Source organism: Oncorhynchus masou, chromosome 24 (genome assembly GCF_036934945.1).
Source record: "Oncorhynchus masou masou isolate Uvic2021 chromosome 24, UVic_Omas_1.1, whole genome shotgun sequence".
In the NCBI taxonomy this organism is placed as follows: Eukaryota; Metazoa; Chordata; class Actinopteri; order Salmoniformes; family Salmonidae; genus Oncorhynchus; species Oncorhynchus masou.
Genome location: NC_088235.1, coordinates 43,079,452 through 43,091,578, shown reverse-complemented (window position 1 = coordinate 43,091,578; position 12,127 = coordinate 43,079,452). Strand labels below are relative to the sequence as shown.

The 12,127-nt window shown below is 43.2% G+C and overlaps 1 protein-coding gene across 4 annotated transcripts; it reads right to left on the bottom strand.

Annotated features, from left to right (window-relative positions):
- Positions 1-64: 64 nt before the first annotated feature.
- ifit8 (interferon-induced protein with tetratricopeptide repeats 8) lies at positions 65-7,993 on the bottom strand. 4 transcript variants are annotated; one of them, XM_064933986.1, is made up of 6 exons: positions 7,911-7,993; positions 6,522-6,986; positions 6,013-6,316; positions 4,893-5,120; positions 3,463-3,522; positions 65-1,285 (listed from the first exon to the last, which is right to left on the bottom strand). In XM_064933986.1, the coding sequence occupies exons 1-6, from the start codon at positions 7,913-7,915 to the stop codon at positions 911-913; spliced, it is 1,437 nt and encodes a 478-aa protein (XP_064790058.1). In that variant the 5' UTR covers positions 7,916-7,993; the 3' UTR covers positions 65-910. The 4 variants fall into 4 exon arrangements, with proteins under 4 accessions (XP_064790058.1, XP_064790059.1, XP_064790060.1 ...); XM_064933987.1 differs by lacking the exon at positions 3,463-3,522; XM_064933988.1 differs by lacking the exon at positions 4,893-5,120.
- Positions 7,994-12,127: the final 4,134 nt, after the last annotated feature.

Here is a 12,127-nt window from a genome sequence, read left to right as displayed (position 1 = left end):
TCATAGAGAGAGAGATTAGTAAATATGTGTTTACGGTCACTGGCTGCAATAAGAGAAAACAATGTATCAGCAAACATATTTTTTATTGTGAAATAGTAAATCTTTACAAAAATTACCACTTAAATCCATGTCACTTCTCAGCTGTATGTTAGAATAGCATGCACAGTGATTCACTTATTTTAAACAATGTCATATGCAAAATGTTTATATTTAAATATATTATATTTATATATTTCAATTTGAGGGGTAACATAGTATTTTATTAGTCACCCCTAATTCCCTTCACCCCACCCCCTATACAAAAAAGTGTATGTAAAGTGCTTTTTAGACCAAGTGAAAGTCAGTCAGTATATACACATGACAAGGACTGACCAGGTGAATCCAGGTGAAAGCTATGATCCCTTATTGATGTCACTTGTTAAATCCACTTCAATCAGTGTAGATGAAGGGGAGGAGACAGGTTAAATAAAGATTTTTAAGCCTTGAGACAATTGAGACATGGATTGTGTATGTATGCCATTCAGAGGATGAATGGGCAAGACAAAATATTGAATTGCCTTTGAACAGGGAATTGTAGTCGGTGCCAGGCACACCGGTTTGTGTTAAGAACTGCAACGCTGCTGGATTTTTCCACTCTTGAGTTTCCCATGTGAATGAAGAATGGTCCACCACCCAAAGGCATTGGAGTCAACATGGGATAGGATCGACACCTTGTAGAGTCCATGCCCAGCCGAATTGAGGTTGTTCTGAGGCCAAAGGGGGGGGGGGGAGTCAATATTAGGAAGGTGTTCCTAATGTTTGGAGTACTCAGTGTATATTAAATGCATTATCAGCAAATTGTTATTATGAAGGATCAAACATGTAAAGAGCTGTTGATGGTAAAGTGGAAGGCTACTCATTATGAAGTGGACTAGGGGTGGCCCGGTGTCAGTGTCGACACCCCAGCGTCCTCCACATTAAAAACCCCTCTCTTGAATGAGTCAACAAACTCTCTGATATCATAGGGGTCATCTCCTCTCCTCTCCTTGTTAAACCTCAGCACTTTAAGCAGCCTTCTTCTACACTGACTCCATTCAGTTGATATTTTATAGAGCCTCATGCCCTCCTTGTAGTGGTTGACAGCGGTCTTCTCAGAGCCCAGGTGGTAGAGCTGGACGTCACCATACATGCGGTGCCAGGCCTGGCGGTCGGAGGGCTTCAGATCTGACCGGGACCACAGCTCTTGGAACTTCTCCATGGCCTTACTGGTGTCCTTCAGCTCTGAATACCTCACAGCCAGCTCCACCTGGGGGAGAGGAGGAGATTGTCTTGTTTGGATATTATTACCATAACTCAGTGATAAAGAAAGTATTTGAATATCACCTGGGTCAGAGTCGAGAGGAGAATGGATGTGGTAAATCAGTGATAATAGTGTATGTCCCCAACCAATTTTTTTGTTTTTTTGTTTATAACATATTTTTCAAAACTTATTTTGTACATAATGCTGCCGATACCGTCTCTTATGACCAAAAATAACTTCTGGGCATCAGGACTGCGATTACTCACCACGGACTGGCAAAATCTTTTTTTTCCTTTAACGAGTCTGACGAGCCGGACGTGAACAATATACTGCTTTTTCGGGAACAGGCCCAGATCCCCTTGATATGCGTGAAGAGAAGTTGGAGAAAAAGGGTCCGGAGGGCTGGCTGCCTTCTGAGAATTCGTAGGCGATCGAATAAACCCCCACTTCCTTCCATTCTGCTAGCAAACGTGCAATCTTTGGACAATAAAATAGATGACCTACACGGAAGATTAAACTACTAACAGGACATTCGAAACTGTAATATCTTATGCTTCACAGAGTCGTGGCTGAACGACAACACTAGCTACATACAGCTGGCTGGTTATACGCTGCACGGACAGACTAGTCTGGTAAGACAAGGGGCGGTGGACTATGTATTTTTGTAAATAACAGCTGGTGCATGATATCTAAGGAGGTCTCGAGCTATTGCTCGCCTGAGGTAGAGTATCTCATGATAAGCTGTAGACCACACTATCTACCTTTTTTTAATTTTACCTTTATTTAACCAGGCAAGTCAGTTAAGAACAAATTCTTATTTTCAATGACGGCCTGGGAACAGTGGGTTAACTGCCTGTTCAGGGGCAGAACGACAGATTTGTACCTTGTCAGCTCGGGGGTTTGAACTCGCAACCTTCCGGTTACTAGTCCAACGCTCTAACCACTAGGCTACCCTGCCGCCCCACCTAGAGAGTTTTCATCTGTATTTTTTCCGTAGCTGTTTATATACCACCACAGTCGTAGGCTGGCACCAAGACAGCATTGAATGAGCTGTATTCCACCATAAGCAAACATGAAAACGTTCACCCATAGTCGGCGCTCCAAGTAGCCGGGGACTTTAATGCAGGGAAACTTAAATCGGTTTTACCAAATTTCTGGCAGTATGTTAAATGTGCAACCAGGGGGAAAAAACGTCTGGATCACTTTTACTCCACACACAGAGATGCATACAAACCTCTCCATTTGGCAAATCTGACCATAATTCTATCCTCCAGATTCCTGCTTAAATGGGGGGAAGCATAAGTGTCCAGATCAATAAAAAAGTGGTCAGCTGAAGCAGATGCTAAGCTACAGGACTGTTTTGCTAGCACAGACTGTTATGGGATTCCTCCGACGGCATTGAGTACACCACATCAGTTACTGGCTTCATCAATAAGTGCCTCGATGACGTTGTCCCCACAGTGACCGTGTGTACACACCCCAACCAGAAGCCATGGATTACAGGCAACATCCGCACTGAGCTAAAGGCTAGAGCTGCCACTTTCAAGGAGCGGGACTCTAACCCGGAAGCTTATAAGAAATCCCGCTATGCCCTCCTACAAACCATAAAACAGGCAAAGCTTCAATACAAGACTAAGATCAAATTGTACTAGACTGGCTCTGACGCTCGTCGGATGTGGCAGGGCTTGCAAACCATTACAGACTACAAAACGTAAGCACAGCCGAGAGCTGCCCAGTGACACATGCCTACCAGAAGAGCTAAACTACTTAAATGCTCGCTTCGAGGCAAATAACACTGGAACACGTATGAGAGCACCAGCTGTTCCGGAAGACTGCGTGATCACACTCTTCGCAGCCGATGTGAGTAAAACCTTTAAACAGGTCAACATTCGCAAGGCCGCTGGGCCAGACGGATTACCAGGACATGTACTGCGAGCATGCACTGACCAACTGGCAAGTGTCTACACTGACATTTTTAATATCTCCCTGCCTGAGTCTGTAAACTAACATGTTTTAAGCAGACCCCCACAGTGCCTGTGCCCAAGAACACTAGGGTAACCTGCCTAAATGACTACCAACCCGAAGCACTCATTTATGTATCCATGAAGTGCTTTGAAATGCTGGTCATGGCTCACATCAACACCATTATCTTAGAAACCCTAGACCCACTCTAATTTGCATACCGTCCCAACAGATCCACAGATGATGCAATCCCTATTGCACTCCACACTGCCGTTTCCCACCTGCACAAAAGGAACACCAACGTGAGAATGCTATTCATTGACTACAGCTCAGCAGTCAACACCATAGTACCCTCAAAGCTCATCAATAAGCTAAGGACCCAGGGACTAAACACCCCCCTCTGCAACTGGATCCTGGACTTCCTGACGGGTCGCCCCCAGGTGGTAAGGGTATGTAACAACATATCCGTCACGCTGATCCTTAACAAAGAGGACCTTCAGGGTTGCATGCTCAGTCCCCTCCTGTACTTCATATTTATTCATGACTGCACAACCAGGCATGACTTCAACACCATCATTAAGTTTGCCGATGACACAACAGTGATAGGCCTGATCACTGACAACAACGAGACAGTCTATAGGGAAGAGGTCAGAGACCTGGCCGTGTGGTGCCAGGACAACAACCTCTCCCTCAACATGATCAAGAGAGAGGAGATGATTGTGGACTACAGGAAAAATATGACTGAGCACGCCCCCATTCTCATCGACGGGGATGCAGTGCAGCAGGTTGAGAGCTTCAAGTTCCTTGGTGTCCACATCACCAACAAACTAACATGGTCCAAACACACCAAGCCAGTCGTGAAGAGGGCACTACAAAACTTCTTCCCCCTCACGAGACTAAAAAGATTTGGCATAGGTCCACAAATCCTCAAAAGGTTTAACAGCTGCACCATTGAGAGCGTCCTAACTGGTTGCATCACTGCCTGGTGTGGCAACTGCTCGACCTCCGACTGCAAGGCACTACAGGGGGCAGTGCAAAGGGCCCAGTACATCACTGAGGCTAAGCTTCCTGCCATCCAGGACCTCGATAACAGGCAGTGTCAGAGGAAGGCCCTAAAAATTGTCAAAGACTCCAGCCACCCAAGTCATAGACTGTTCTCTCTGCTACCGCACAGCAAGCGGTACCCGGAGTCCCAAGTCTAGGTCCAAGAGGCTTCTAAACAGCTTCTAACCCCAAGCCATAAGACTCCTGAACACCTAATCAAATGGCTACCCAGACTATTTGCATTGCCCCTCCCCCTTTTACACCACTGCTACTCTCTGTTGTTATCATCTATGCATAGTCACTTTAGTAACTCTACCTACATGTACACATTACCTCAAATAACCGATGTCTCTGCACGTTGACTCTGTACCGGTACCCCCCTGTATATAGTCTCGCTATTGTTATTTTACTGCTGCTTTTTAATTACTAGTTACTTTAAAAAAATTCCTTAGGCATATTTTTTTAAACTGCATTGTTGGTTAGGGGCTCTTGAGTAAGCATTTCACTGTAATACCTGTTGTATTCGGCGCATGTGACTACTACACTTTGATTTGATGTAGCTTCCCTGTCCTGCGTGTGTTTATCACTGTGTGTGTGTATCTCTAACCTGAGGGTAGATGTGTGTGGGGTTGAGGCGTGCCCCCTCCTCCAGATGGAACACACAGCGTTTGAGCAGTGTTTGGTTGTGGGGGTCTCCGCTCTGCTTAGCCCTCCAGCGGTAGTTGTTGGCTATCTCGTGGTGCAGGCGGGAAGAGTTTGGCGCCCTCGGCAGCATCCTAAGCAGCACTGCCAGGGCTTCATCATAACTCTGCTCCTTTTTCATGAACCTCCCCACCTCAAATCAAATGAAATGTTATTAGTCACATGCATTGAATGCAACAGGTGTAGACCTTACAGTGAAATGCTTACTTACAAGCTCCTAACCAACAATGCAGTTTAAAAAATATGAATAAGAATAAGAAATTAAAGGAACAAGTAATTAAAGAGCAGCAGTAAAATAACGATAGCAAGACTTTACAAAGGGCATACAGGTACGGAGTCAATGTGCGGGGGCACCGGTTAGTCGAGGTAATTGAGGTAATATGTACATGTAGGTAGTAATTAAAGTGACTATGCATAGATAATAACAGAGAGTAGCAGCAGCATAAAAGAAGGGGGGGGGGGCAATACAAGTAGTCTGGGTAGCCATTTGATTAGATGTTCAGGAGTCTTATGGCTTGAGGATAGAAGCTGTTAAGAAGCCTCTTGGACCTCGACTTGGCATTCCGGTACTGCTTGCAGTGCGGTAGCAGAGAGAACAGTCTATGACTAGGGTGGCTGGAGTTTGACAATTTTTTGGGCCTTCCTGTGACACTGCCTGGTACATAGGTCCTGGATGGCAGGAAGCTTGGTCCCAGTGATGTACTGAGCCGTACGCAATGCCCTCTGTTTTGCCTTGCGGTCGGAGGCCCGAGCAGTTGCTACACCAGGCAGTGATGCAACCAGTCAGGATGCGCTCAATGGTGTTCAGAAAGCACAAAATAGGAGAAACCCATTTTAAATGGAGTGAAACAGGAGGCATAACACTTTGTGCATGCCCTACTAATACACACAACGCTGGATAGTCATATACAGACAGAAACTGTTCATTTTAAATCCAAAATACCTATAGGTCCAACACATCACAGAGTTATGTGACCTAATCTTAAAGCATTAGAATGCTTTTTAGCCTAAACTTCTCTCCCCACCTGTAGTACCACACTGAGGTCGTAGGGTGCCAGACTCAGAGCCTTCCTCATGTAACCCCAGGCCTCTGCGTTCCTCCGGTTCTTGTAGCACTTCAGGCCCAGGTAGACCCTGGTCATGGCACTGTCTGGGTTGAGCTCCAGGACATAATTCAGCTGTTTAACAGCAAGGGAATCCTCATAGGAGAGCCTCTGGTCCTCCCTAGTCACCAGGCCCTCCTGGCGGAACAGAGAGAAGGCAAAACCCGAGTTCCACTCCTTATCTTCAGGCTCCATCTGCAGAGCCTCCTGAAAGCACTCCTTGGCTCTAAGGAGAGGAGAAGGGAAGAAAAGAAACAGGATGAGTGAGGGGAGATAAGAGGGAAGGAGGGGAGGGTAGATGAGGAAAAAGGACTGAAAGGAGAGGTGTTATTGATTTCCAAAAGTGAAATCAGACTAAACAGTACATAAAGCCAACAGTCATCAGTCAGCCTTTTATTACAATATACATAATAAATAATTAATCTAGATACCTTGTGTAGTGGTGCTTTGAGAACTTGAGGAGGGACCAGGCCTTTTCACTGTGGACCTCTCTGGGCACAAGCAGGACAGAGGTTGAGGCTGTGGCAGAGGCCTTGTGTATCTCCTCCAGCTTCTGAATATACCCGTCTGCTCTTATGTCATCTCCAATGTGATGGCAGACCCAGGCCAGGTTTCCATACGTCACTACACACAGCCTCTCGCCATGAGCGTTTTCCCTCTCTGCCTTTTCTAAGCATTCCAGTGCTATCTTATCTTCACCTTTTAGGTGTTTAATATAAGCCAGCAGGTTTAAACTGTGTCTTTTCAGATTGCCTTCAAAGCCCTCCTGAACTACTTCCAGCGTTTCACGTAGTTTTATCTCCAGGAGGTTGAGGTCAGCCTGTTCCTTGTTTAGCTCCCAGGTGAAGTGACATTGCAGTTTCTTTAGGTTTTTTTCAAGGGTGTTCTCACTGTCACTGAGAATGATTTTGATTTTGAGAAAATGTAAAGAGTAATTTAGCTGTTTTTATATCAATATCAAATCATTTCTGGACAACCATTAAGTACCTTACTGTAATAGATGTCCATTAAAATGGGCAACTAAAACCTTTTTTGCAAAAAAAACAACAACGAATTCTCAAGTAATACTTTTGCTAGGACTGTCTGGGAGAGGTCTGAGTGGGGAGGGGGAAATTGAAAACAGGATGTTATTGGCAAAGAGGTTTGGAACTCTTTTTCTTATTGGTCTATCACCAAATTTAGAGCATAGTGAAGTCATCATGGAAAGCCGTAACTCCTGCCATTGCGAACCTTCTATTTGGAAGGTCCTGTATATTTTGTATTTTTCTACTTGCAACTATTAGGAATTAACACTGATCAAATGTTTTCACACTTTTGTTTCATCAGCTGTTGTACAATATGAAATAAAACACAAGAAAAAGTACATTTCGACTGCACTGGGCCTTTAAAGTTCATAGCAAATAAATGTATTACACAATGAGAAGAAAACATTTTGAATATAGCAAATTATGCATATGTAACAGTATAAAGTTAATCTGTTCTCTCGCCCCAATCCGGGCGCGAACCAGGGACCCTCTGCACACATCAACAACAGTCACCCACGAAGCATCGTTACCCATCGTTCCACAAAAGCCACGGCCCTTGCAAAGCAAGGGGAACCACTACTTCAAGGTCTCAGAGCAAGTGACGTCACCGCTTGAAACGATATTAGAGCGCACCACCGCTAACCATTTCGCGTCGGTTACACATAATATGATAATGCACTAAAGAATGAAAAGATTGCTTACCAAGGGGTCATATCATATTCAAAAATACTCAAATGAAATTGTAACAAAAAAATAATTACTTAAACCCCCCCCCCCCCCCCCCCCATTGCTTACCTCATAATTCAAATCAGGACTTGTTTTTTCAAATACCAGCTGTCCCTGTTCAGATGAAGTGTGTTTTCTGATCGTGACTGTGCCTTTTATTGCTCTCAGTTAAGTTTCAGTTTCTATTACAGGGATCACAGTAAAATGAAAGTTTATGGCAGCCAATGTTAACCACACCCATATCTTGAAATAAAATCTACAATTCATTTGGAAACTATTCAGACACCTTAACCTTTTCCACATTTTGTTACCTTAGTCTTATTATAAAATTGATTAAATAGTTTTTTTTTCTCTTCAATCTACACTCACTCCCTTATAATGATAAGAAAAACAGGTTTTTAGAAATGTTAGCACATTTATGATGCGACAAGCTTGGCATGCCTGTATGTAGGGAGTTTCTCACATTCTTCTCTGCAGATCTTCTCAAGCTCTGTCAGGTTGGATGGGGAGCGTTGCTGCACAGCTGTTTTTTGGTCTTTCCAAAGATGTTCGATCAGGTTCAAGTCTGGGGTCCGGCTGGGCCACTCAAGGACATTCAGAGACATCTGTCATGAAGCCACTCCTTAATTGTCTTGACTGTGTTCTTAGGGTCATTGTCCTGTTGGAAGGTGAACCTTCGCCCTAGTCTGAGGCCCAGAGTAGGTTTTAATCAAGGAGCTCTCTGTACTTTGCTCCATGAATGTTTGCCTCAATCCTGAAAAACATCCCCACAACATGATGCTGCCACTACCATGCTTCACCGTAGGGATGGTGCCAGGTTTCCTCTAGACATGACGCTTGGCATTCAGGCCAAAGAGTTCAATCTTGGTTTAATCAGACCAGAGAAACTTGTTTCTCATGGTCTGAGAGTCTTTAGGTGCCTTTTGGCAAGCTCCAAGTGGCATTTTACTGAGGAGTGGCTTCCGTCTGGCCATGCTACCATAAAGGCCTGATTGGTGGAGAGCTGCAGAGATGGTTGCCCTTCTGGAAGGTTCTCCCATCGCCACAGAGGAACTCTAGTACTCTGTCAGAGTGACCATCGGGTTCATGGTCACCTCCCTGACCAAGACCCTTCTCCCCTGATGACTCAGTTTGGCCGGGTGGCCAGCTCTAGGAAAAGTCTTGGTGGTTCCATTTAAGAATAATGGAGGCCACTGCATTCTTGGGGACCTTCAATGCTGAAGACATTTTCTGGTACCCTACCTCAGATCTGTGCCTCGACACAATCCTGTATCTGAGCTCTATGAACAATTCCTTCAACCTCATAGCTTGGTTTTTGCGCTGATATACACTGTCAACTGTGAGACCTTATATAGACAGGTGTCTGCCTTTCCAAATCATGTCCAATCAATTGAATTTACCACAGCTGGTCTCCAATCAAGTTATGGAAACATCTCAAGGATGATCTATGGAAACAGGATGCACCTGACCTCAATTTTGTGTCTCATATCAAAGGGTCTGAATACTTATGTAAATAAGGTATTTTTTATTGTTAATACATTTGCAAATATTTCTAAAAATCTGTTTTTGCCTTGTCATTATGGGGTATTGTGTGTAGATTAATCAGGATTTTTATTTTGTGAGAGTATTTTTATTGGAATTTCACAATTTCGGCACATTTAGATACAAAGACAAAGCAAAAAAAAACAGCAAACACACACACACAGTTGAAGTTGGAAGTTTACATACACTTAGGTTGGAGTCATTTAAAACTTGTTTTTCAACCACTCCACAAATTTCTTGTTAATTACAAAAATATAGTTTTGGCAAGTCGGTTAGGACATCTACTTTGTGTATGACACAAGTAATTTTTCCATCAATTGTTTACAGCCAGATTATTTCACTTATAATTCACTGTATCACAATTCCAGTGGGTCAGAAGTATACATACACTAAGTTGACTGTGCCTTTAAACAGCTTGGAAAATTCCAGAAAATTATGTCATGGCTTTAGAAGCTTCTGATAGGCTAATTCACATAATTTGAGTCAATTGAAGGTGTACCTGTGGATGTATTTCAAGGTCTACCTTCAAACTCAGTGCCTCTTTGCTTGACATCATAGGAAAATCAAAAGAAATCAGCTAAGTCCTCAGAATTTTGGTTCATCCTTGGGAGCCATTTCCAAATGCTTGAAGGTGCCATGTTCATCTTTACAAACAATAGTATGCAAGTATAAACGCCATGGGACCACGCAGCCGTCATACCTCTCAGGAAGGAGACGCGTTCTGTCACCTAGAGATGAACGTACTTTGGTGCGAAAAGTGCGAATCAATCCCAGAACAACAGCAAAGGACCTTGTGAAGATGCTGGAGGAAACAAGTACAAAAGTATCTAAATCCAGAGTAAAACAAGTCCTATATCGACATAACCTGAAAGGCTGCTCAGCAAGGAAGAAGCCACTATTCCAAAACCGCCATAAAAAACCCAGACTATGGTTTGCAACTGCACATGGGGACAAAGATCGTACTTTTTGGAGAAATGTCCTCTGGTCTGATGAAACAAAAATAGAACTGTTTGACCATCGTTATGTTTGGAGGAAAAAGGGAGTAGCTTGCAAGCCAAAGAACACCATCCAAACCGTGAACCACGGGTGTGGCAGCATCATGTTGTGGGGGTGCTTTGCTGCAGGAGGGACTGGTGCACTTCACGAAATAGATGGCATCATGAGAGGGGAAAATGATGTGGATATATTGAAGCAACACCTCAAGAAGTTGTTGTCAGGAAGTTACAGTCAGTCAGGAAGTTACAGCTTGGTCGCAAATGTGTCTTCCAAATGGACAATGACCCCGAGCATACTTCCACAGTTGTGGCAAAATGATTTATGGACAACAAAGTCAAGGTATTGGACTGGCCATCACAAAGACCTGACCTCAATCCTATAGAAAATTTGTGGACAGAACTGAAAAAGCATGTGTGAGCAAGGAGGCCTACAAACCTGACTCATAGTTACACCAGCTCTGTCAGCAGGAATGGGCCAAAACTCACCCAACTTATTGTTGGAAGCTTGTGGAAGGCTACCCAAAACATTTGACCCAAGTGAAGCAATTTAAAGGCAATGCTACCAAATTGTAATTGAGTGTATGTAAACTTCTGACCCACTGGGAATGTGATGAAATAAATAAAAGCTGAAATAAATAATTCTCTCTACTATTATTCTGACATTTCACATTCTTAAAATAAGGTGGTGATCCTAACTGACCTAAGACAGGGAATTCTTACTAAGATTAAATGTCAGGAATTGTGAAAATCTGAGTTTAAATGTATTTCGCTCAGGTGTATGTAAACTTTCCCAACTTCAACTGTATACACATATACCATCTTCCCCTCCCCGCCACTCTCACCCCATCCCCGTCATTGCATCTCTCAATACCTACATTTTAAACAAACATACAAACAGACATTAAACACAAAAGCTCAGTTTAAATAAAGAAGTTAGGTCCAACACATGGAACGTACAATGTAATTCTGAAACAGATCACCACCATTCTATGACAATCCTTGCAGCATAATAGCTGATAAATCAGGTTCTAGATTATTTAGATAAGGTTCCCATACTTTGCAGAACTGATCTGTTTGAGAATGCAATGTACATTTCAGATATTCCAATGGCACCAATTCAAATAGTATCTTATGCCAATCTTTAATATAAGGGACCTTATCACTAATCCACGGTAAGAGGATATTTTTCCTCACTGCGAAAGTTGGGATGTTGTAAAGCCTCCTCTTACCCACAGAAGTAACATGCCTACTAGGGAGACCTAACAGTAAAGAAACTGGGTCCAATTCTAGATCAACCCCTAGGATTTTTTCAGCTTCTTGCAGAACACCAGACCAGTATCACTGTAAATTGGAACATGACCATAAACAATGTGTTACGGTGCCTGTATCAGTCTTACATTTAAGACACCGAGGAGAGGTGGAAGAGGGGCTTAAAGCATGTCTACGATTTGGGGATATATGCAATCTGTGTATTATTCTTAACTGGATTGCTCTAGTACGATTACAGATGGAGATATGCAAAAACAATATCTAAATGTCCTCCCACATCTCTTCGTCAATAGTAACAGACAATTCTTTCTCTCACACTCGTTTCACCCTCTGTGTGTCAACAGTAGAAAATAACCTCAAAGCATCATAAAACAAACAGACATTTTCCTTGCGGACAAAAAAACATTATTTCAATGACAGACACATCAGGGTTGCCAATCAAGGAGGTGCTCTTGAAAATATAATGTCTTACTTGTAAAA